Genomic DNA, 23,501 nt, shown 5'->3' with positions numbered 1-23,501 from the left:
AACAGTGGTGGGAGCCCTGCTACAGCAGAGCTTCAGAGCAGCTGCCACACACAGCACCTTGCCCTACTGGAAACATATATGCCTGGACCACATCACACAAAGGTAGGACACACACTGCACTACTCATTCTTCACGTCTTGTTTTTTATTACTTACTTTAAAGATTTTTTTTGTTTTATCATTATTCCTTTTTGTGCTTTTCTTTTTCATCTGTATGCTCTTGTAAATCTGTACTAAATGGAGGCAACATTTTCGTAGTGCAAAAGGGCACAGATCTGTGTAAAAAATGGGAAAGTTGGACATGCCAATAATTCATCCTACGTAGATAGTATTATATAAGGATAATGTTAAATGGTAACATTATAAAGACATAAACAACGGCCACTCTTTAATAAGGTGAGGTACTGATAACAGAACAGAACAAAACGTTGGTTATATTATAAATCTCACTGCAAATGAGAAGACTGTGATTTTCATTCATGTTTCTGAGCCTTTGTTTACATCATTTATTTCAAGTAGAATATTAATATGATAAAAGAAAATGAAAGCTTTAGAGCAGATGCATTGAAACAGGCATGTTTTGGTCCGTAGACCTTCATCAGAATGCATTTACTGAGTGGTGTGAATGCAACGTTTAATTGGTTGAGGGACACCTGTGTTTTACTCAATGTGTGCAACCAAGAAAAAGTTGCATTCACACTGCTCTTCAAATGCAGTAGAGTTGCACCCTTTCCTTTTGTTTAGTTCACTGAGATTTTTTTTCTCTAAAGGGCACACTGTAAAAAGTGTCTTCAGCCAACTTTTAAAAATCAAGGCAACCACCTACAATACAAGAAACTGAAGATCTCGTACAACGCTGTGTACTACTCCCTGCACATGCACATGCAGACACACACTCCCCAGCAGGTGACTAGTTCATCGTCTTCGAAAACAAGTGACAGAGGCACCTATCCATCATACCAGATCAGGAATGTCACATCAGATCAGACTCATAGGGCGGCGCACAACTAGCATAGCTTCGTCCGGGTTAGGGGAGGGTTTGACCGGGATAGGCCGTCATTGTAAATAAGAATTTGTTCTTAACTGACTTGCCTAGTTAATTAAAGGTTAAAAAAAAATATATATATATAATGATGATAATAAAAAAATCTCACACACTAACATTAGCTGCCATAGAGCTATAATTTTGACACCTATCTTTTTTAGATGTTTTTGTATTACTCGTTAAACAAAATCTCTTTCTCAGAGGAATTTTATTTATATAAAATAAAATAACCCCCCCCCCCCAAAATTCATACGACATAGCTCAGTATTTGCATTATTTATATCATACAGTCATTATTGCTCATCTTTATCAATGGTGTCAATAGTTATGTACCTGACTGTATAGTACTTAGATTATACACTCCCCTCCGTATGTATTTGAACAGTGAAGCTAAAACATTTAATTTTGCTCTATACTCCAGCATTTGGGATTTCAGATCAACTGTTTCATATGAGGCGACAGTACAGAATGTCACCTTTTATTTGAGGCAATTTTCATACATATCTGTTTTACTGTTTAAAAATGAAATCACTTTATGTATCTAGTCCCCCCATTTTAAGGTGTCATACATTTTTGAACAAATTCCCTTAAAGTGTATTATTAAAGTAGGTAAAAGTTGAGTATTTGATACCACATTCCTAGCTAGCGATGACTACATCAAGCTTGTGACTCTACAAACTTCTTGTATGCGTTTGCAGTTTGTTTTGGTTGTGTTTCGGGTTATGGTGTGAACTGAATGGTAAATGATGATTTGTGTCATTTTAGAGTCACTTTTATTGTACAAAAGAATATAATATTTTCCTAAACGCTTGTACATTCATGTGGATACTACCATGACTACAGACAATCATGAATTAACTGTGAATAATGATGAATGAGAAAGTTACAGAGACACAGATCAAACCCCCAAAACATGCTAACCAGTCACCATTACCATTAACAGGGGATGTTAGCATTATTTTTGGGGAGGGGTATGATATTTATGCCTCTGTGTGTGGATGTGTGTGACTCTTTATACAATGGGTGGTTTGGAATTTCCATTGTTAGAGTCTATCCTGCCCATGAAATACTAGACAACATACACATGACCACATTCATAAAAAGTGCCATCGTTTACGTCGTTACCTAGCAACGTACTATTACTACTACTACTACTAGTACTACTTTTACAGATCCACTGTCTCATCTTTTTTAACGCTGGTAACCTGTTGTATAAAAGCAATAAAACACTCTGCTTCCCCTCGTGGCAATGACCACATCACAGCCATGATACAAATGTCATAACACATGGCATCTCATGTATTATTGCTTAAGTAACTTTTTCAATCATCATCGTTATTCATGAGGATTCGTTCAAGATTATCTGTAATCATGGTAGTATCCACATTAAATGCGGAAGTGTTCAGAAACATTATATTCTTCTTTACAATAAAAGTGACTCCAAAATGACACAATACATTATTAAGCATTCATTTCTAAATGGTGAAACAGATATGTATGAAAATACCCTCAAATGAAAGCTGACAGTCTGTACTGTCGCCTCATATAAAGGATCTCAAATCCAAAATGCTGGAGTACATAGCCAAATTGTAACATCAGGTGAATGATGGGTGCAGAGTCAGGCGCAGAGAGAGCAAAATATTCCGGGTACAAAATGCTTTAATGTCCACAGCATAAAACAGGAACAGGTACAAAAGGGTGACGCCAAAACACAGGCGCAAAACAACCCACAGACCACTGTTTAAATAAAGCTGGAATAGCGAAAATCCCACAAACAAATAATCCACTCACGACGTAAAACGTGAATACACAAAATAAACCCGCACAAACACTAGCGGGCGAAACTAACCTAAATAGTACCCCTCCTAAAACCCAAACAAGAAACAGGTGAAAACAATTAGACAGACATAAACGAAAAGGAAAAAGGTATCGGTAGCAGCTAGTAGACCGGCGACGACGACCGCCGAGTGCCACCCGAACGGGAAGGGGATTCGTGACAGTACCCCCCTCCTGACGCGCGGCCCCCGCAGCGCGCCGACGCCGGCCTCGGGGACGACCCCGGGGGCGAGGCGCAGGGCGATCCGGATGGAGGCGATGGAATTCCCTTAGTAGATTTGGATCCAATATATCCCCCACCGGGACCCAGCACCTCTCCTCCGGACCGTACCCCTCCCAGTCCACAAGGTACTGCAGGCCCCTCACCCGGCGTCTGGAGTCCAGTATGGACCTTATCGTGTACGCCGGGGACCCCTCTATATCCAGAGGGGGCGGAGGGACCTCCGGAACCTCACCCTCCTGCATGGGACCAGCTACCACCGGCCTGAGGAGAGACACATGAAACGAGGGGTTAATACGATAATACGAAGGAAGTAACAATCGATAACACACCTCGTTTATTCTCCTCAGGACTTAAAATGGCCCTACACACTGCGGACCCAGCTTCCGGCAGGGCAGGCGGAGGGGCAGGTTTCGGGTCGAGAGCCAGACCCTGTCCCCCGGTGCAAACACGGGGGCCTCACTGCGGTGACGGTCAGCGCTCTTCTTCTGCCGTCTACTCGCCTGACGCAAAGACTCCTGGACAGCTCTCCAGGTTTCCTTAGAGCGCTGAACCCACTCCTCCACCGCAGGAGCTTCGGTCTGGCTCTGATGCCATGGTGCCAGAACCGGCTGGTACCCCAACACACACTCAAATGGTGACATGTTGGTAGAGGAGTGGCTTAGTGAGTTCTGGGCAATCTCTGCCCAGGGGATGTATCTTGACCACTCCCCTGGCCGGTCCTGGCAATACGACCGCAGAAACCTACCCACCTCCTGGTTCACTCTCTCCACCTGCCCATTACTCTCCGTGTGATACCCCGAGGTCAGGCTGACCGAGACCCCCAGATGTTCCATAAACGCCTTCCATACTCTGAACGTGAACTGGGGACCCCGATCAGAAACGATATCCTCGGGCACCCCGTAGTGCCGGAAGACATGGGTAAATAGTGCCTCCGCAGTCTGCAGGGCCGTAGGGAGACTGGGCAACGGGATAAGACGGCAGGACTTAGAGAACCGATCCACAACGACCAGGATAGTGGTGTTCCCCTGAGACAAGGGAAGATCAGTAAGAAAATCCACCGATAGATGGGACCACGGCCGTTGTGGAACGGGGAGGGGTTGTAATTTCCCTCGTGGCAAATGTCTAGGAGCCTTACTCTGGGCGCACACCGAACAGGAGGAGACATAGAATCGCACGTCTCTCACCAAGGTAGGCCACCAGTACTTCCCTCTAAGACTTCGCACCGTCCTTGAAATACCCGGGTGACCTGACGAGGGTAGACTATGAGCCCATCGAATCAATTGATCACGAACAGCGACCGGCACATACCTACGACCCTCCGGGCACTGTGGAGGCGCAGGTTCCGCCCTTAGTGCCCGCTCGATGTCCGCGTCCACCTCCCATACTACCGGTGCTACCAGCTTAGCCGCCGGAATGATGGGAGTAGGATCGATGGACCGGTCATCAGTGTCGTATAGTCAGGACAGCGCGTCAGCCTTAGTATTGAGGGAACCTGGTCGATACGAAATCGTAAAACGAAATCGGGTAAAGTACATGGCCCACCTTGCCTGACGAGGATTCAGTCTCCTAGCTGATCGGATATACTCCAGATTCTGGTGGTCGGTCCAGATGAGAAAAGGGTGCTTAGCCCCCTCAAGCCAGTGTCTCCACACCTTCAGAGCCTTGACCATGGCCAACAACTCCCTATCCCCCACATCATAATTCCGCTCCGCTGGCCCGAGCTTCTTCGAAAAAAAAGCACAGGGGCGGAGCTTCGGTGGCGTACCCGAGCGCTGGGAGAGCACAGCCCCGACCCCAGCCTCGGATGCGTCCACCTCAACTATGAACGCCAAAGAGTGGTCAGGATGCGCCAACACTGGCGCCTCGGTGAACAGCGCCTTCAAACGACAGAAAGCTCTCTCCGCCTCTGCGGACCACTGCAAGCGCACCGGGCCCCCCTTCAGCAGTGAGGTAATAGGGGCCGCCACCTGACCAAAACCCCGGATAAACCTCCGGTAGTTATTGGCAAACCCTAAGAACCGCTGCACCTCCTTTACCGTGGTCGGAGTCGGCCAAATACGCACGGCTTTTACGCGGTCATCCTCTATTACCATCCCCGAGGTGGAAATGCGATAACCCAGGAAGGAAACGGCTCGTTTGGAAAACTCACATTTCTCTGCCTTCACGTACAGGTCATGCTCCAGCAGTCGCCCAAGAAGCTTGCGCACCAGAGACACATGCTTGGCGCGTGTAGCGGAGTAGATCAAGATGTCATCAATATACACCACTACACCCTGTCCGTGCAGGTCTCTGAGAATCTCATCAACGAAGGATTGAAAGATGGCTGGAGCATTCTTCAACCCATAGGGCATGACGAGGTACTCATAATGGCCAGATGTGGTACTAAACGCGGTTTTCCACTCATCTCCCTCCCGAATATAGAGGGTCCCTGGTTCGCGCCCGGGTCGGGGCGAGGGGATGGTTTAAAGTTATACTGTTACATATGCGCTCCTGAGGTCCAATTTTGTGAAGAATCGCGCCCCGTGAAATGATTCCACCGCCGTAGCGATGAGAGGTAGTGGGTAACTAAAACCCACAGTGATGGAATTTAGACCTCGATAATCAATACACGGACGTAAACCACCCTCCTTTTTCTTCACAAAAAAGAAACTCGAGGAGGCGGGTGACATGGAGGGCCGAATGTACCCCTGTCCCAGAGCCTCCGTGATGTATGTCTCCATAGCCAACGTCTCCTCCTGGGACAACGGATACACGTGACTCCTGGGAAGTGCAGCGTTTACCTGGAGGTTTATCACGCAATCCCCCTGTCGATGGGGTGGTAATTGGGTCGCCTTCCTTTTACTGAAGGCGATAGCCAAATCGGCATACTCAGCAGGAATGCGCACAGTGGAAACCTGGTCTGGACTCTCCACCGTTGTCGCACCGATGGAAACTCCTAAACACCTGCCTGAACACTCATCAGACCACCCCTGGAGAGCTCCCTGTCTCCACGAAATCGTAGGATTGTGAATAGCCAGCCAGGGAATCCCTAACACCACCGGAAAAGCAGGTGAATCAATAAGGAACAGACTAATCCGCTCCTTATGATTTCCCTGCGTCATCATATCCAGAGGTATCGTGGCCTCCCTGACCAGCCCTGACCCTAGTGGTCGACTATCTAAGGAGTGCACGGGGAAAGGGGGGTCTACCTTAACGAGCGGAATCCTCAACCTCTTAGCGAGTCCGCGATCAATAAAATTACCCGCTGCGTCTGAATCGACTAGCGCCTTATGCTGGAGAGATGGGAAAAACCTTAGAAAAGAGATTAACAAAAACATATGACCAACAGGAAGCTCTGGGAGAGTGTGGTGCTGACTCACCTGAGGTGACCGAGGAGTGTTCTGCCTGCCCTCTCGAATCCCAGATGGACTCCTCCAGCACCGACCGGAAGTGTGCCCTCTCCGGCCACCATGGGTGCAGGAGGAGCCTCCTCCTCCGGTCTCCCTAGACGCAGCCCCTCCTAGCTCCATAGGAATGGGAGCGGGGGGGGGGGGGGGGGGGGCCAGGAGGTGGAACTGACAGAACCCTCTCAGAACGTCCGCGAGCAGCCAGCAGATGGTCTAGCCGGATTGACATGTCGATCAGCTCATCCAAGCTGAGCGTAGCATCCCGACAAGCCAGCTCTCTGCGGACGTCCTCCCTTAGGCTACACCTGTAGTGGTCTATCAGGGCCCTGTCGTTCCACCCTGCTCCAGCAGCCAAAGTACGGAAATCCAGCGCAAAATCCTGTGCGCTCCTCGTCCCCTGCCGGAGATGGAACAACCTCTCACCCGCCGCTCTGCCATCCGGGGGATGATCAAACACAGCCCGGAAACGGCGGGTGAACTCCAGGTAGTGACCCCTCGCTGAGTCGGGTCCATTCCATACGGCGTTGGCCCACTCCAGGGCCCTACCCGACAGGCAGGAAACGAGGAAACTCACGCTCTCCTCGTCCGAGGGAGCAGGCCGAATGGTGGCCAGGTAGAGGTCAAGTTGGAGCAGAAATCCCTGGCAACCGGCCGCTGCTCCATCGTACTCCCTCGGAGGCGTGATGCGCAGGACGCTGGCACCGGCTCCCGCTGGAGGAGATGGTAATGTTGCTGGTGGGAGGGTAGGTGGGGTAGTAGGGAGACCACTCCTCTCCCAACGATCCATCCTCTCCATCATCTGATCCATTGCCGAACCAATGCGATGTAGGATGGACGTATGATGCAGGACTCTCTCCTCCATCGTGGGGAGAGGGGTGGTCGCTGCTCCTGCTGACTCCATCAGAGAGGTGCGGGCTTCTATAACGTCAGGTGAATGATGGGTGCAGAGTCAGGCGCAGGGAGAGCAAAATATTCCGGGTACAAAACGCTTTAATGTCCACAGCATAAAACAGGAACAGGTACAAAAGGGTGACGTCAAAACACAGGCGCAAAACAACCCACAGACCACTGTTTAAATAAAGCTGGAATAGCGAAAATCCCACAAACAAATAATCCACTCACGACGTAAAACGTGAATACACAAAATAAACCCGCACAAACACTAGCGGGCGAAACTAACCTAAATAGTACCCCTCCTAAAACCCAAACAAGAAACAGGTGAAAACAATTAGACAGACATAAACGAAAAGGAAAAAGGGATCGGTAGCAGCTAGTAGACCGGCGACGACGACCGCCGAGTGCCACCCGAACGGGAAGGGGAGTCACCTTCGGTAATATTCGTGACACAAATGAAAGGTTTTAGCTTCACTGTCCAAATAAGTGCTTAAGGGACTGCAGTTTGTAGTGACTGTTGTTGGGCATAGTGCAACGAGAATGCATTAGAATAAATGTGACTCGTTACACAAAGCTTTGCGAAGAGCCATTTGAATGAAAAACATTTTTTAAATCAGAAACACCTTCTGGAACATATAAACGTTCATGTGCCTAAATAACAAAATGGTATGCCATCTGAAAATACGAATACAATTGTTAAGTTATGAGCCTAGTTGGTTTAGCCACGGAAAAATCAGCAACCTTCCCGCTAGCCATGATTGGCTGAAATAATGAGTGGGCTGGACATGTCGAGAGATGAGTTCGGATTGGTCTGCCATAAAGCACGCTTCTGTCTATAACATTAGCTTGTCAGTATGTATAGGTAATCTTTTCTAATGTGGATTTTTTGGAAGATATCACAGAACTGCATGTGTTGCTCTCCACTTTCTGCAGGACCAAGTTTTGAAATCAGTGAAATTAGAGTATGATAGCTAAGGAGATGGAGATGGCGGTTGATTGCAAATATGCAGACGGAGTAGAAAAGAGAATACACAGAAGGCTGTTGTATAAAACACCTGTCTCTTCAAACTAAGTCAATCATGGCATCCAGGACAGAGAGGGTGAAGCGTTCATCCATGTATATGGATAAGATAGTCTAGCTAGCTACATTTTCAGATATTACACATTTCTAATTTTGTCAGAAAGTCGTTTTCATTTCAAGTTAAAGTCTACTGTTGGCTAGCAGGCTATCGTTAGCTGGCAGGTTCGCTAGCTAACGTTACATGTTTGATCTCTGTAGTAATATTATTCGTATCTCAGAGCCATTTGCATGGCTAGTTATAGCCTAATTTTAGCTAGCTAACATTAAACCTGGTTGGTTAGCTACCTGCAGATTCATGCAGGGTAGTAACATTATGAGTTGGGATTATGGTTCATTATTTAGCTAGTTAGCTAGCTACATGTCTAAACTAAAAATACTCCACTATGCAAGTAACCATTTCAATAGAATGTTAATGATGTCACTGCGACAACTGTCGATAGACATAGCTGGTAAAATCGCTCAGAATAACTGACAGATTTACAAACGTTTAACACTGAATATGGCCAGAGTCAGTAAACGTTGGCAAAGAAGCGTAATTAAATTGTTGCCAGCCTCACAGTTGTATTTACCAACGCACTGGATAACATAAAAAGAGCCTAACCAGCTCTGCTAGGGTGAGTAAAATGGTCAGAGTGAGCTGTCTCATGGAATTTCTAACCAGAAAGAAAGAGAGAATGTAGGTTCTTCAAACAACAAGCATTTATTATAAGAATTGTAATTCTGGAGTGGTTAACAACCACTCAAAATGTACAGAGTTAAGAGCCCAACGAACAAGAGGTGGGTCTCAGCTTGTATAACCTTTGTCTATGGATGTGTGAGATCATGATGGGAACATAGAGTACAAACAAGTGATAATGCCAGTTTTGTTACTGCTTTTTGCTGATAGAATTGTCGCTGAATTTCAAGGAGAGAGACAGGCGATAGTGATCAGTTGGCAAGTCACGTTAAATAGGTGATCTTAATCAATGTTACATGGGGCAGAAATTGCATACCACACTGTGCTACATCTTTACAGTAGCGAACAGTTTTTCAATACCCCTATTTCTGATCATGTCACGCCCTGACCATAGAGAGCCCTTGGGGTGCAAAAGGTCAGAGCGTGACTAAGGGGTGTTCTAGTCATGAATTTCTATGTTGGTGTGAGTATGGTTCCCAATTGGAGGCAGCTGATGATCGTTGCCTCTAATTGGGGATCATACTTAATGTGATCTTTTTCCCACCTGCGTTTGTGGGATATTGTTTCGTTTTGGTTTAGTGCCATGTGCACTACGAACTTCACGTTAGTTTATTCTTTGTTGTTTTTTGAAGGTTCACTTTAATAAATATGTGGAACTCTACTCACGCGGCGCCTTGGTCCGCTCATTATGTATACGATGAACGTGACAGATCATTTGTCCTATATATAAGGATAATGAAATTGCAAGAGTGACACATTTTTCAATATGCTCACAATCTGCCATTGGATGAAACAAAACAAAAATGAATTGTGCAGGTCAAGTTTTATTCAAACACTGGAAAATTATAAAACTCTCTATAGGGTAAATCTCTCACAGGTCAAAAGTCAAGATGCTAACAGTTGTGTGGCTGGCTAATGGACAGGACCTGCTGATAGAACACCCATAGGTCAAGGCCATCTCTCTCTCACACACACATTCCATATCAAAGTTAAGTTGCGCGTGGTTGAACTTTATCACTCTTGTTCATCAGAGGAGGAGTGTAGGAATGTTGTGCGAAGTATAAAAATAGTGGCGGGATCCCTGCTACAGCAGAGCTTCAGAGCAGCTGCCATACACAGCACCTTGCCCTACTGAAAACATATATGCCTGGACCACATCACACAAAGGTAGGACACACAGTGCACTACTCATTCTTCTCGTTTCCTTTCTGTCTAAATGGAGGCAACATTTTTGTAATGCAAAAGGGCACAGATCTGTGTAAAAAATGGGAAGGTTGGACATGCCAATAATTAATCCTACGTAGATAGTATTATATAAGGATAATGTTAAATGGTAACATTATAAAGACATAAACAATGGCAACAATGGCCACCTTATATAGGGTATGAACACTTTCCGAATGCATTGTATGTCAATGGTCTATATTGGTCTTCTGCAGCACTGATTGGCTGTGCCGTATGGTCTGTGTAGGATATGGTCTCGTGCACAACAGAGTCATCAGCAATAGAGTCCAATAGAGTCCTGGGTTCTGACTACAAAAAAATATCTTGCATAGTTCGTTTTGTTTCGGTATGATGTATTGAAAGTGGCTAATATTGCCTTGATTCTATCACAATTGCCACAGTAAAGGGAAACGTTGATAGTGTTAAGTGTTAGCTAACAGGAAAAACTTGAAGTTCAATCTTGTGCTTCTCTCACTGATATTTCTTCTGCTCTCTGCATGGCAGTCCTGGGGAGCTGCTCTTGGGTATGTCGCTACACGTTTGGCTCACCTGTATTTGGGAAATTTCTCCCACTCTTCTCTGCAGATCCTCTCAAGCTCTGTCATGTTTGATGGGGAGCGTCACTGCACAGCTATTTTCAGTTTTTTCCAGACATGTTCGAATGTGTGCTTAGGGTTGTTGACCAATCTGACGTCCTGAGCGCTCTGGAGCTGGTTTTCACCAAGGATCTCTCTGTACTTTGCTCCGTTCATCTTTCCCTCGATCCCGACTAGTCTTCCAGTCCCTGCCGCTGAAAAACATCCCCACAGCATGATGCTGCCACCAATATGCTTCACCGTAGGGATGGTGCCAGGTTTCCTCCAGACGTGACGCTTGGCATTCAGGCCAAAGAGTTCAATCTTGGTTTTATCAGACCAGAGACTCCATGGTCAGAGTCCTTTAGGTGCCTTTTGGCAAAATCCAAGCAGGCTGTCATGTGCCTTTTACTGAGGAGTGGCTCCGCATGGCCAGTCTACCATAAAGACCTTATTGGTGGAGTGCTGCAGAGATGGTTATCCTTCTGGAAAGTTCTCCCATCTCCACAGAGGAATTCTGGAGCTCTGTAAGAGTGACCATCAGGTTCTTGGTCACCTCCCTGACCAAGGCCCTTCTCCCCACATTGCTCAGTTTGGCGTCAGAGTTTTGGTGGTTCCAAACTTCTTCCATTTAAGAATAATGGAGGCCACTGTGTTCTTGGAGACCTTCAATGCTGCATTTTTTGGTACTCTTCCCCAGATCTGTGCCTCGACAAAATCCTGTCTCGGATCTCTATGGACAATTCCTTCAACCTCTTGGCTTGAAGGAAAGCCGTACACTCTTCCTGTGTGTTTGGACCATGATAGGTCCTTAGTGATGTGGACACCATGGAACTTGAGCTCTCGATTGATGATATCATTATGATTATGACACACAAATACCCGTGTATGGCCTGGCTTACCTTTGACTGGAATACGGATGGAAGTTCTTGCGTTAAGGCACTATAGAAACTGGAGATATTCTTGGGAATATCCTACAGAAGAAAAGTCATGTTAAAAAACATCCCCCCAAAATATTATTATATAATATTAGTGTACACCACTAATTGGTGTAGGTGCTGCACTGTAAAACAAATTTAACATATAAAAAGTCAATTCAGCGTAAATATCTAAGTTGGCTGGACTTAAAAATGGGAAGTTGTTGAGCTGGTGTGGAATACTCCACGAACCGAATTAATAAAACAATGTTGAGTGAACTGAAATAGTGAAACTGAACGGTAAGTTTGTCATAACAACACAAATAGCTGAGTTCAGTTTGCTGAGATCCGCAAAGTAAAATACTGTGTTGGCTTAAATACGTGTCTCATTAACATGTTACCCAGTGTGCGTTTCGGCAAGATGTATTTAACTTTATTTTTTATCAATTTACTTGTCAGGAACCAGTTTACAACTTAAAACATTTTTTAGAGGCTGAAATATGATGCATTAAACCAGATATATCAAAACGTGAAGTGGATTTGTTCAAACCATTAGTGAGATTGTTTTACCTGTTTATCTGGTGTGTGGTTAGTCAGAGCAAATTTGTAAGAACCCACTGTCTGCTCTCAACCCCAAAAAAATTTAACAGCCATCTGTCAATAACATAATAATTCCATAATTGAGCAAACAGCTATTTTATCGGTGATCCAACTTTGTATCTCTTGGCGTAATGACCAAGGGGACAGTCGCTGGACCTGGGTTTGAGTCCATGGAGTTTAAATAGTTCAGCTGAGGATATTCTTACATTGTTAAATTAGGAGGACTTGAAATAAAAAGTTTAAAAAGATCAAGTTAACCAGCTGCAAAATCATTTCTAGTTCACTCAACTTTTGAGACAACTTAAGAATGCATGTAAGCAGAACTCTTCTGTCCCCCAAAGTTAAGTCAACTAGAAATTGTATTGTCGGTTGTGTCCTTGACTTTTTAAAAGTCGGCTGAAAACACTTTTTACATGAATGAACATGAATGAAAGTCACACAGTCACACAGTTCTCATTTGCAGTGAGATTTATATTATAACCAACATGTTGTTCTGTTCTGTTATCAGTACCTCACCTTAAAATTGGCCATTGTTTAAGGTCCCACAGTTGAGAGTGCATGTCAGAGCAAAAACCAAGCCGAGGTCGAAGGAATTGTCCATAGAGATCCGAGACAGGATTGTGTCGAGGCACAGATCTGGGGAATGGTACCAAAAAATGCAGCTTTGAAGGTCCCCAAGAACATAGTGGCCTCCATTATTCTTAAATGGAAGAAGTTTAGAACCACCAAACTCTGACGGCAAACTGAGCAATTGGGGGAGAAGGGCCTTGGTCAGGGAGGTGACCAAGAACCCGATGGTCACACTGACAGAGCTCCAGAATTCCTCTGTGGAGATGGGAGAACTTTCCAGAAGGACAAAAATCTCTGCAGCACTCCACCAACAAGACCTTTATGGTAGACTGGCCATGCGGAGCCACTCCTCAGTAAAAGGCACATGACAGCCTGCTTGGATTTTGCCAAAAGGCACCTAAAGGACTCTGACCATGGAGTCTCTGGTCTGATAAAACCAAGATTGAACTCTTTGGCCTGAATGCCAAGCGTCAGATCTGGAGGAAACCTGGCACCATCCCTATGGTGAAGTATGGTGGTGGCAGCATCATGCTGTGGGGATGATTTTCAGCGGCAGGGACCGGAAGACTAGTCGGGATTGAGGGAAAGATGAACGGAGCAAAGTACAGAGAGATCCTTGATGAAAACCTGCTCCAGAGTGCTCAGGACCTCAGAGTGGGGTGAAAGTTTCCCTTCCAACAGGACAACAACCCTAAGCACACAAACGCCTGAAGGTACCACGTTCATCTGTACGAACAATAGTGCGCAAGTATAAATACCATGGGACCACGCAGCCGTCATACCGCTCAGGAAGGAGACGCGTTCTGTCTCTTAGAGCTGAACGTACTTTGGTGCGAAAAATCAATCCCAGAACAACAGCAAAGGAAATTGGGAAGATGCTGGAGGAAACAAGTACAAAAGTATCTATATCCACAGTAAAACGAGTCCTATATCGACATAACCTGAAAGGCTATTTAGCAGGGAAGAATCCACTGCTCCAAAACCGTCATAAAAAAGACAGACTACGGTTTGCAACTGCACATGGGGACAAAGATTGTACTTCTTGGAGAAATGTCCTCTGGTCTGATGAAACAGAATTTGAACTGTTTGGCCATAATGACCATCATTATGTTTGGAGGAAAAAGGGGGAGGATTGCAAGCCGAAGAACACCATTCCAACCTTGAAGCACGGGGGTGGCAGCATCATGTTGTGGGGGTGCTTTGCTGCAGGACGGACTGGTGCACTTCACAAAATAGATATCATCATGAGGCAGGAGAATTATGTGGATATATTGATGCAGCATCTCAAGACATCAGTCAGGAGGTTAAAGCTTGGTCGCAAATGGGTCTTCCAAATGGACAATGACCCCAAGCATACTTCTAAAGTTGTGGCAAAATGGCTTAAGGACAACAAAGTCAAGGTATTGGAGTGGCCATCACAAAGCCCTGACCTCAAACCTATAGAGAATTTGTGGGCAGAACTGAAAAAGCGTGCACGAGCAGGGAGGCCTACAAACCTGATTCAGTTGCACCAGCTCTGTCAGGAGGAATGGGCCAAAGTTCACCCAACTTATTGTGGGAAATTTGAGGAAGGCTACCCAAAAACGTTTGACCCAAGTTAATTAGTATTTGGTAGCATTGCCTTAAAATTGTTTGAGTGTATGCAAACTTCTGACCCACTGGGAATGTGATGAAATAAATAAAAGCTGAAGTAAATCATTCTCTCTACTATTATTCTGACATTTCACATTCTTAAAATAAAGTGGTGATCCTAACTGACCTAAGACAGGGATTTTTTACTTGAATTAAATGTCAGGAATTGTGAAAAACTGAGTTTAAATGTATTTGGCTAAGGTGTATGTAAACTTCCGACTTCAACTGTAGATAGATGAGGAACAAAAACGATTTAATCCATTTTAGAATAAGGCTGTGACGTAACAAAATGTGGAAAAGGTAAAGGAGGCTGAATACTTTCCGAATGCACTGTATATGACCATTGCCATGTATGGATGATCTGTGCCATTTAATTCAAACTTTTGGGATCAAAGCAAGAGCTGAATGTAACCACTTATGCACATTTTGTTCATATCTTTTGCTAGTTAGTGAGTTATTAGCCCAGTTATAGATCATCTGTAGTCAGAAATTGGGGAGTGATTGCTTCCTACAAGAGTATAGCATGTGTACATTTCTAGACATCTTTTTAAAAAAGCAAGTCAGGTAGAGAGCTTTTTTTTGTCTTAAAGGGGCAGTGTTGTATTTTGAGACAGGCTTGAATAAGCGAAGTAGCCAGTAGACAGAGGGTAGCATAATTTGTCTGATTCTCTGTAAGGGTAGTATGGGAAGAATAATGCTTTTGTTTGCATAAAACAACACAATAACATTATCAGTCACCTCCTTATGTCACGCCCTGGCCTTAGTATTATTTGTTTTATTTATTATTTTAGTTAGGTCAGGGTGTGACATGGGGTATGTGTGTATTTTGGGGTATTATATGGTAGAGGGGGTGTTGGTTGTAGTTTATGGTTTTGTGTTGAGTGTATGTGTCTAGCTGTGTCTATGTTGGGTGTAGTTGTCTAGGGAAGTCTATGGTGGCCGGAATGGGTTCTCAATTAGAGACAGCTGATTTCGGTTGTCTCTAATTGGGAGCCATATTTAAGGCTGCCATAGGCTTTAGCTGTTTGTGGGTCATTATATATGTCTATGTCGATAGTCTGTGTGTGCACTTACGTTTGAAGTTTCACGATCGTTTTTTGTTAGTGTTGTATAAGTGTTTGGTGTTCATCTTCGTCGTTCTATTAAAGAAGATGTATTCAAATCATGTTGCGCCTTGGTCCTCTCGTTCATGTCAACGCGATCGTGACACTTGTCTGAAGGACAAGATGATAAACAGGTTATATCAAGCCCTGCATGTTTTTTTCCCTAAAGTCTCATGGAATGTAACCATACATTGAACACCACACATTGGCTGCTACTGTAGGCTGAATGATAGAACAGCTATTTTCATGTTTCTCCATTGTTTTTGATGGTAGACCCCTCTGGTAGGCCTACATTATGATAAAATAGCCACAGTAGCCTACTTGGCCACTGTTAAAACTGTAAGCGGGTAGATCTTCGGTGTTCATAGTAAATGCGAGCTGGAAGTTGCACAATTTTTTTTTGCACTCAGCAGACCTGAAATTTGCTCATGGTGGAAAATAAATTAGAGAGAACATGTACAGCCAGTTTGTACTGTTCTGTGAAGAGAGTAGTACACAGCGTTGTACGAGATCTTCAGTTTCCTGGCCATTTCTCGCATGGAATAGCCTTCATTTCTCAGGACAAGAATAGACAAGAGTTTCAGAAGAAAGTTATTTGTTTGGCCATTTTGAGCCTGTTCATTACCTCAAGGTTCATTACTTCAAGGCCATTTTGAGCCTGTAATCAAACCCACAAATGCTGATGCTCCAGATACTCAACTAGTCTAAAGAAGGCCAGTTTTGTTGTTTCTTTAATCAGCACAATAGTTTTCAGCTGTGCTAACATAATTGCAAAAGGGTTTTCTAATGATCAATTATCCTTTTAAAATGATAAACTTGGATTAGCTAATACACCGTGCCATTGGAACACAGGAGTGATGGTTGCTGATAACGGACCTCTGTACGCCTATGTAGATATTTCATTAAAAATCAGCCGTTTCCAGCTGCAATAGTTATTTACAACATTAACAATGTGTACACTGTATTTCTGATCAATTTGATGTTATTTAAATGGACAAAAATGTGCTTTTCTTTCAAAAACAAGGACATTTCTAAGTGACCCCAAACTTTTGAACGGTAGTGTACATCCTGTATTACCTCAACTACTTGGTATCCCAGCACATTGACTTGGTACTGCTACTTCTTGTTTTACTGTGCTACTATTTCCTTTTTTTATTTAGCAAATATTTGTCTTACTTTTTATCTCTGCACTGTAGAGAATGGGCTCATAAGTAAGCATTTCACTGTTTTATTTTACCTTTATTTAACTAGGCAAGTCAGTTAAGAACAAATTCTTATTTCAATGATGGCCTAGGAACGATGGGTTAACTGCCTTGTTCAGGGGCAGAAGGACAGATTTTGTATCTTGTCAGCTCGGGATTTGATCTTGCAACCTTTCGGTTACTAGTCCAAAAATGTTGTGCACAAATTTGTTTACATTTGTAGGGGAAAACTCATTCTGATTGGCTGAGCCTGGCTCCCCAGTGGGTGGGCCTGGCTCCCGGGTTTGTGGGCCTATGCCCTCCCAGGCCCACCCATGGCTGCAACCCCTGCCCAGTCATGTGAAATCCATAGATTTGGACTTAATTAATTTCAATTGACTGATTTCCTTTTATGAACTGTAACTCAGCAAAATCTTTGAAATTGTTGCATGTTGCGTTTATATTTTTGTTCAGTATAATATTTGTACATGTTGAACGTTTTCTATGTTGTGTCGAAGTAGTTGTATAGACGTGGATCTTTGTCTGGGTTTACAGCAAGTTTACAGCAAGTTTAACTCTCTGTTCTTCTCCTCCACGCAGAAAGAGCAGCAGCAACTGATGGCCAACACAGATCCAGAGGTGTCAGGGGGCGGGGAGCAGAAGAAGGCCCAGGGGGAAAACGCCGAAGCTAGGAGGTCTGCAGTCCCCACCTGCCAGCAGAAGGCCAAAGCCCGGCTCCTACTGTTACTGTCCTACATCTCAGGAGACATGGAGGTGTTTGCAGAGTGGATGAAAAGTAAGTACGGATTATATTTGAACATGGCACTTCTCCAAATAGGCTAAGTTATCTTATATACAGTTAGTCAAAAACATTGACAAATCATTGAGTAAAAACGTAATTTTTCAAATAACTTAACATATACCTTGAGGTAATGAATTCAACAGAATGCTATTACAGAAACCTGCATACAATGACCAGATTATCTATAGCTTTGTGTGCAAAGAAACGTATATCATATTTTTTTTATGAACCTGACTCTCTCTTTCTCCCTCACTCGCTGCCCATCTCCATTCTCCCCCTCCAGAACAGTTCTTCCTGCTCCAGCTGTTAGACTGGGTTCTCCGTGGTGCTGCCCAGGTCATGTTTGTCAACAATCCTCTGAGTGGCCTAGTGATCTTTGCTGGGCTGATCCTGCAGAACCGCTGGTGGGCTCTCAACGGCTTCGTGGGCACACTTTTCGCCACCATCTCTGCCCTCATATTGCAACAGAGCAGGTGTGTGTGTGTCCAGGTGTGTGCGTGTGTCTGAATGTGCGTGCACGTGAGTGAACATGTGCGTATGCAATCTCTGACTGTGTGTGTCTGTCTCTCTTTTAGGGGTGCGATTGCAGCGGGGCTGTATGGTTACAATGGGATCTTGGTGGGACTGCTGATGGCCGTGTTCTCTAACGCTGGAGACTGGTACTGGTGGCTCCTACTGCCCAACATCGTCATGTCTATGACCTGGTGAGTTAGATAGTGCCACCAGACACCCATCAGATGGCCTGATAACCACCATCTCATGGGGTTTTGCACGTGAATCAAACATTTGAACAATGTACTCTTTGCGGTACCAGGAAATGATGGCTATCTGTCCCATTAAGATCAGAATCACATCATAACGTCAAACTGACCCACTTTTTTGCCTCTATTACATCACATCATCGGGTCAAAAGGACATTCATGACTTTCTTTCTATCTTGTCTAACCCACTTTCACTAATGTCAGTTATTATGGTCCTGTCTTACTGGCACATATCGAGCCATATCTGCAGTGCACTAATAGACTTGTGACAATCACCATTTCTCAGAACGGACAGGGAAATAACTTTCCCCCACATGGTAAAAACAAGATTTGACGATGCCTGACTCGATTTGACCTCGACTGTGACTTGTGACTACTGTAGAGATTAGAGGTTATTATGTATCATTGTGGTAGAGCAGCATACATTAACCTCCTCTCCTCCAGCCCTATAGTGTCCAGTGCGTTGGCGTCCATTAATAGTCGTTGGGACCTGCCAGTGTTCACTCTTCCCTTCAACATCCTGGTATGTCTCCACATGGTGGCTACTGGCCACTACAACCACCACTTCCCCCAAGTCCTCATCCAGCCGCGCACAGAACTAGCCAACATCACCTGGGCTGAGGTTGACGTAGCTAAGGTAATAAACAAAGCAGGGTGTACATGTGGGTGCGTGTGTGTGAGAGAGAAAGTGAGTGTGTGTGTATACTGTTTCTGCGTGCTGTGTCAATGCCTGGTGTGTGGTTGTGTGAGTGTGTTCAGGAAGGTGTGTACAGGTGTATTCTAGAAGCTTCCAGGCTGAGTCATTCAGTAACTCTAGGAATCCCATCTATCTGGAATGGCCACATGCCAGAAATAGTTCACATACACACTGAGATGTAGTTTCCCTGAGAACTATGTCTTTAGCCTTTTCAAAATGACAAAAAAAGATGGACACATTCTTGTGCATGCGTTGAGGGTTTCAACTGTCATACTATTTCTGTCCGATTCTGATTTATATGCGAGTCAGAAGGCGTGTTTGTGTCACTCAGATCATCTGTGGTATGGTGCCTGTGGGTTTTGATGACGTGACTGCCCCTGGCCACACACGCATGCACACACACACGCGAGTCTGATCACCTCTCTATCTCTCTCCTCAGCTGTTCACAGCAGTGCCAGTAGGTATAGGCCAGGTGTATGGGTGTGATAACCCCTGGACAGGAGGAATCTTCATGGTCGCTCTCTTCATTTCCTCTCCCATCACCTGTGCTCACGCTACCATTGGATCCGCAGTCGGTATGGTCTCAGGTAAACACATACACGTACATAACCACCAGACTACACACAACACGAGTGTTCCAGATTAGGTATTTGAAGTGGACAGTATCGTTAAGCTGAGTGAATTCCAGTGTGGGTTCTTTTCCTGAAGGTCTGGCCCTGGCAGCTCCATTTGAGGCGATCTACTTTGGTCTGTGGGGGTATAACTGTGTTCTAGCCTGTATCGCTATTGGAGGGATGTTCTACGCTCTCACCTGGCAGGTACACCTGCTGGCAATCACCTGTGGTGAGTTCACACTGCAATGCCAACTGGTGACCTCTTGTCTCTGTGTCACATGACTGGTTAAAGGCCTTAAAGGTTTGGATGGGTGGTACTGTAGCAATATGACTGAATTTGACTGTGCCTTTTCTTCACCAGCTTTCTTCTGTGCATATCTGGGCTCAGCCATCGCTAATGTCATGTCCACAGTAAGTACAATGTTATGAGAATATGACAGTCATGCTGTTATCTATACAGTAGCCTAATTTCATTCACACAATGTGGGACACAAACACATTTTGAAAAAACACTAAGACCGCATTCAACGAGCTATATAAGGCTATAAGCAAACAAGAAAATGCTCATTCAGAGGTGGCGCTCTTAGTGGCCGGGGATTGTAATGCAGGAAAACTTAAATCCGTTTTACCTCATTTCTACCAGCATGTAACATGTGCAACCAGAGGGCAAAAACTCTACACCACCTTTACTTCACACACAGAGACTCATACAAAGCTCTCCCTCGCCCTCCATTTGACAAATCTGACCATAATTCTATCCTCCTGATTCCTGCTTACAAGCAAAAACTAAAGCAGGAAGTACCAGTGACTCGCTCAATAAGGGAAGTGGTCAGATGACGCAACTACTAAGCTACATGACTGTTTTGCTAGCACAGACTGGAATACGTTCCATGATTCATCTGATGGCATTGAGGAGTATCATCAAACAGGCAAAGCGTCAATACAGGACTAAGATTGAATCCTACTACACCGGCTCTGATGCCCGTCAGATGTGGCAGGGCTTGTAAACTCTTAAGGACTACAAAGGGAAGCCCAGCCACAAGCAAACCAAATGAGCTAAATTACTTCTATGCGCGCTTCGAGGCAAGCAACACTGAAGCATGCATGAGAGCACCCGCTGATCCGTTGAGAGCCCACCAGCGGTGTGATCACGCTCTCTGTAGCCGATGTGAGTAAGACCTTTAAACAGGTCAACATTCACAAGGCCACAGGGCCAGACGTATTACCAGGATGTGTACTCAGAGCATGCGCGGACCAACTGGCAAGTGTCTTCAATTACATTTTTAACTTGTCCCCGACCAAGTCTGTAATACCAACATGTTTCAAGCAGATCACCATAATCCCTGTGCCCAAGAATGCCAAGTAACCTGCCTAAATGACTACCAACCTGTGGCACTCACGTCTGTAGCCATGAAATGCTTTGAAAGGCTGGTCATAGCTCACATCAACACCATCATCCCAGAAACCCACTCCAATTCACATACCATCCCAATAGATCCACAGATGACGCAATCTCTATTGCACTCCACACTGCCCTTTCCCACCTGGACAAAAGGAACACCTATGTGAAAATGCTGTTCATTGACTACAGCTCAGCATTCAACACCATAGTGCCCTCAAAGCTCATTACTAAGCTAAGGACCCTGGGACTAAACACCTCCCTCTGCAACTGGATCCTGGACTTCCTGACGGGCCGCCCCCAGGTGGTAAAGGAAGGCAACAATACATCTGCCACGCTAATCCTCAACACGGGGGCCCATCAGGAGTGCGTGCTTAGTCTCCTCCTATACTCCCTGTTCACCCACAACTGTGTGGCTAAGCAAAACTCCAACACCATCAGTAAGGTTGCCGACGACACAACGGTGGTAGGCCTGATCATCGATTACGATGAGACAGCCTATAGGGAGGAGGTCAGAGACCTGACAGTGTGGTGCCAGGACAACAAATTCTCCCTCAACGTGATCAAGACAAAGGAGATTATTTTGGCCATTAACATCAACCATTCACATCAACAGGGCTGTAGTGGAGCAGGTCGAGAGCTTCAAGTTTTTTGGTGTCCACATAACCAACAAACTGACATGGTCCAACACACCAAGACAGTTGTGAAGAGGGCACGACATTGTCTATTCCCCCTCAGGAGACAGAAAATATTTGGCATGGGTCCTCAGATCCTCAAAAAGTTCTACAGCTGCACCATCGAGAGCATCCTGACTGGTTGAATAGCCGCCTGGTATGGTAACTGCTCGATATCTGACTGTAAGGCACTACAGAGGGTCATACATATGGCCCAGTACATTTTCTTAACTCTTGTAAGTAAGCGTTTCACGGCAAGGTCTATCCCAGTTGTATTCAGCGCATGTGACAAATAAAAATTGAAATCTCTGAAATCTGACTCCCTCTCTCTCTTTGTTCAGTTTGGCCTGCCAGCCTGCACCTGGCCCTTCTGTCTCTCCGCCCTCACCTTCCTTCTGTTTACCACGGAAACCAACACCATATTCAAGCTGCCGCTGGCTAACGTGGCCTACCCCGAGAGGAACCTGCGCTTCTTCTGGAAGCTCCGCAAGAAGGAGAAGCTGGAGAGAGAGGAGAAGGAAAGAGATGAGGAAAGGTGGAGGGCAAAGGAGCAGGAGCTGCTAGGCAACGAGAAAGAGGTGCTGAGGATGGAGAGGATGGATGGGAAAGAGAAGGGTGATGGGATGGAAGGCAAGCAGATGAATGAAATTATGATTCAGGAGGAAGAGATGATGGAGGTGGCCTTGGGTGAAATGAGCAGCATGGCAGAAAATGTCTGAGCTCATCAACAGACTCCAGATGTTTTACTTTGTACATAGAGTAGCAGAGACTCAGGTGATGGACAGATGGGTGTGTGTGTTTGTAGACGGTGTATGAAGTGTTAGTTTTAGCATTATATTAGCATTATGTATGTAACTTATCTTGTTTATTACTTCTGAAAAATGCCCAAAGCTCAGGTAACTAGCGCTCAGGTAACTAGCACTCAGGTAACTAGCACTCAGGTAACTAGCACTCAGGTAACTAGCACTCTGGTAACTAGAACTCTAGCACTCAGGTAACTAGCACTCAGGTAGGGCTACAGTAGGTCATTCCAGTGTATGGTATTATATCTAACTCTGCTATACAGTGGATATTACCACAGCCTTGTACTTTCATACTTGCTTGGTTTGAATTCTAATAAAAGTATATTTTTCTAACAAAAGCTCAGGGTTGTTGCTCTTTGAAAATGCCACCATCATATGTATCTTCGAGTAGTCATGGGACATACACACAGTGACACACACCACCCTCGGACACACACTACCCATATAGTGGTATGCACTGTAAGAATGTATGGAGGTCAAGCCCATTGGCACACCCTTATAATGGTATAAGGTAGCACATTCTCAACATGCCATTACATAATGCATAACTACTGTAGTTACTGTACTAGAAGATTCTGTCCTGATTATTGAATGATCAATTGGATAAGAGCTAGGGTGCAGCAGGGAAGTTGCAGTTCACCAGTTCAAATACTCTTAATTTAATAATAGGCCCCTTTTTTCTCAATTTCTGCCTGAATGACGTGCCCAAAGTAAACTGCCTGTTGCTCAGGCCCTGAAGCCAGGATATGCATATAATTGGTACCATTGGAAAGAAAACACTATGCAGTTTGTAGAAATTCCAAAGAAAA

At 44.9% G+C, this 23,501-nt stretch overlaps 1 protein-coding gene across 2 annotated transcripts; it reads left to right on the top strand.

Annotated features, from left to right (window-relative positions):
* Window positions 1-4: 4 nt before the first annotated feature.
* slc14a2 (solute carrier family 14 member 2) lies at window positions 5-23,030 on the top strand. 2 transcript variants are annotated; one of them, XM_055920002.1, is made up of 9 exons: window positions 5-102; window positions 17,543-17,738; window positions 18,028-18,217; window positions 18,320-18,448; window positions 18,950-19,142; window positions 19,642-19,789; window positions 19,911-20,045; window positions 20,178-20,227; window positions 22,231-23,030. In XM_055920002.1, the coding sequence occupies exons 1-9, from the start codon at window positions 79-81 to the stop codon at window positions 22,606-22,608; spliced, it is 1,443 nt and encodes a 480-aa protein (XP_055775977.1). In that variant the 5' UTR covers window positions 5-78; the 3' UTR covers window positions 22,609-23,030. The 2 variants fall into 2 exon arrangements, with proteins under 2 accessions (XP_055775977.1, XP_055775976.1); XM_055920001.1 differs by lacking the exon at window positions 5-102 and adding an exon at window positions 10,226-10,307.
* The last annotated feature ends 471 nt before the right edge of the window (window positions 23,031-23,501 follow it).

The sequence above is a fragment of the Salvelinus fontinalis genome, chromosome 4, assembly GCF_029448725.1.
Source record: "Salvelinus fontinalis isolate EN_2023a chromosome 4, ASM2944872v1, whole genome shotgun sequence".
Lineage (NCBI taxonomy): Eukaryota > Metazoa > Chordata > Actinopteri > Salmoniformes > Salmonidae > Salvelinus > Salvelinus fontinalis.
The sequence above is the reverse complement of the archived record's forward strand: the minus strand, read 5'-3'. Positions and strand labels throughout refer to the sequence as shown.

Excerpts from the sequence above, each read along its gene's own strand:
- slc14a2 (XM_055920002.1), top strand. The coding sequence starts at position 79 with ATGCCTGGACCACATCACACAAAG. Across the intron at positions 18,218-18,319 it reads CTCATATTGCAACAGAGCAG|GGGTGCGATTGCAGCGGGGC; the intron begins GTGTGTGTGTGT and ends TCTCTCTTTTAG. Across the intron at positions 20,228-22,230 it reads TCGCTAATGTCATGTCCACA|TTTGGCCTGCCAGCCTGCAC; the intron begins GTAAGTACAATG and ends CTCTTTGTTCAG.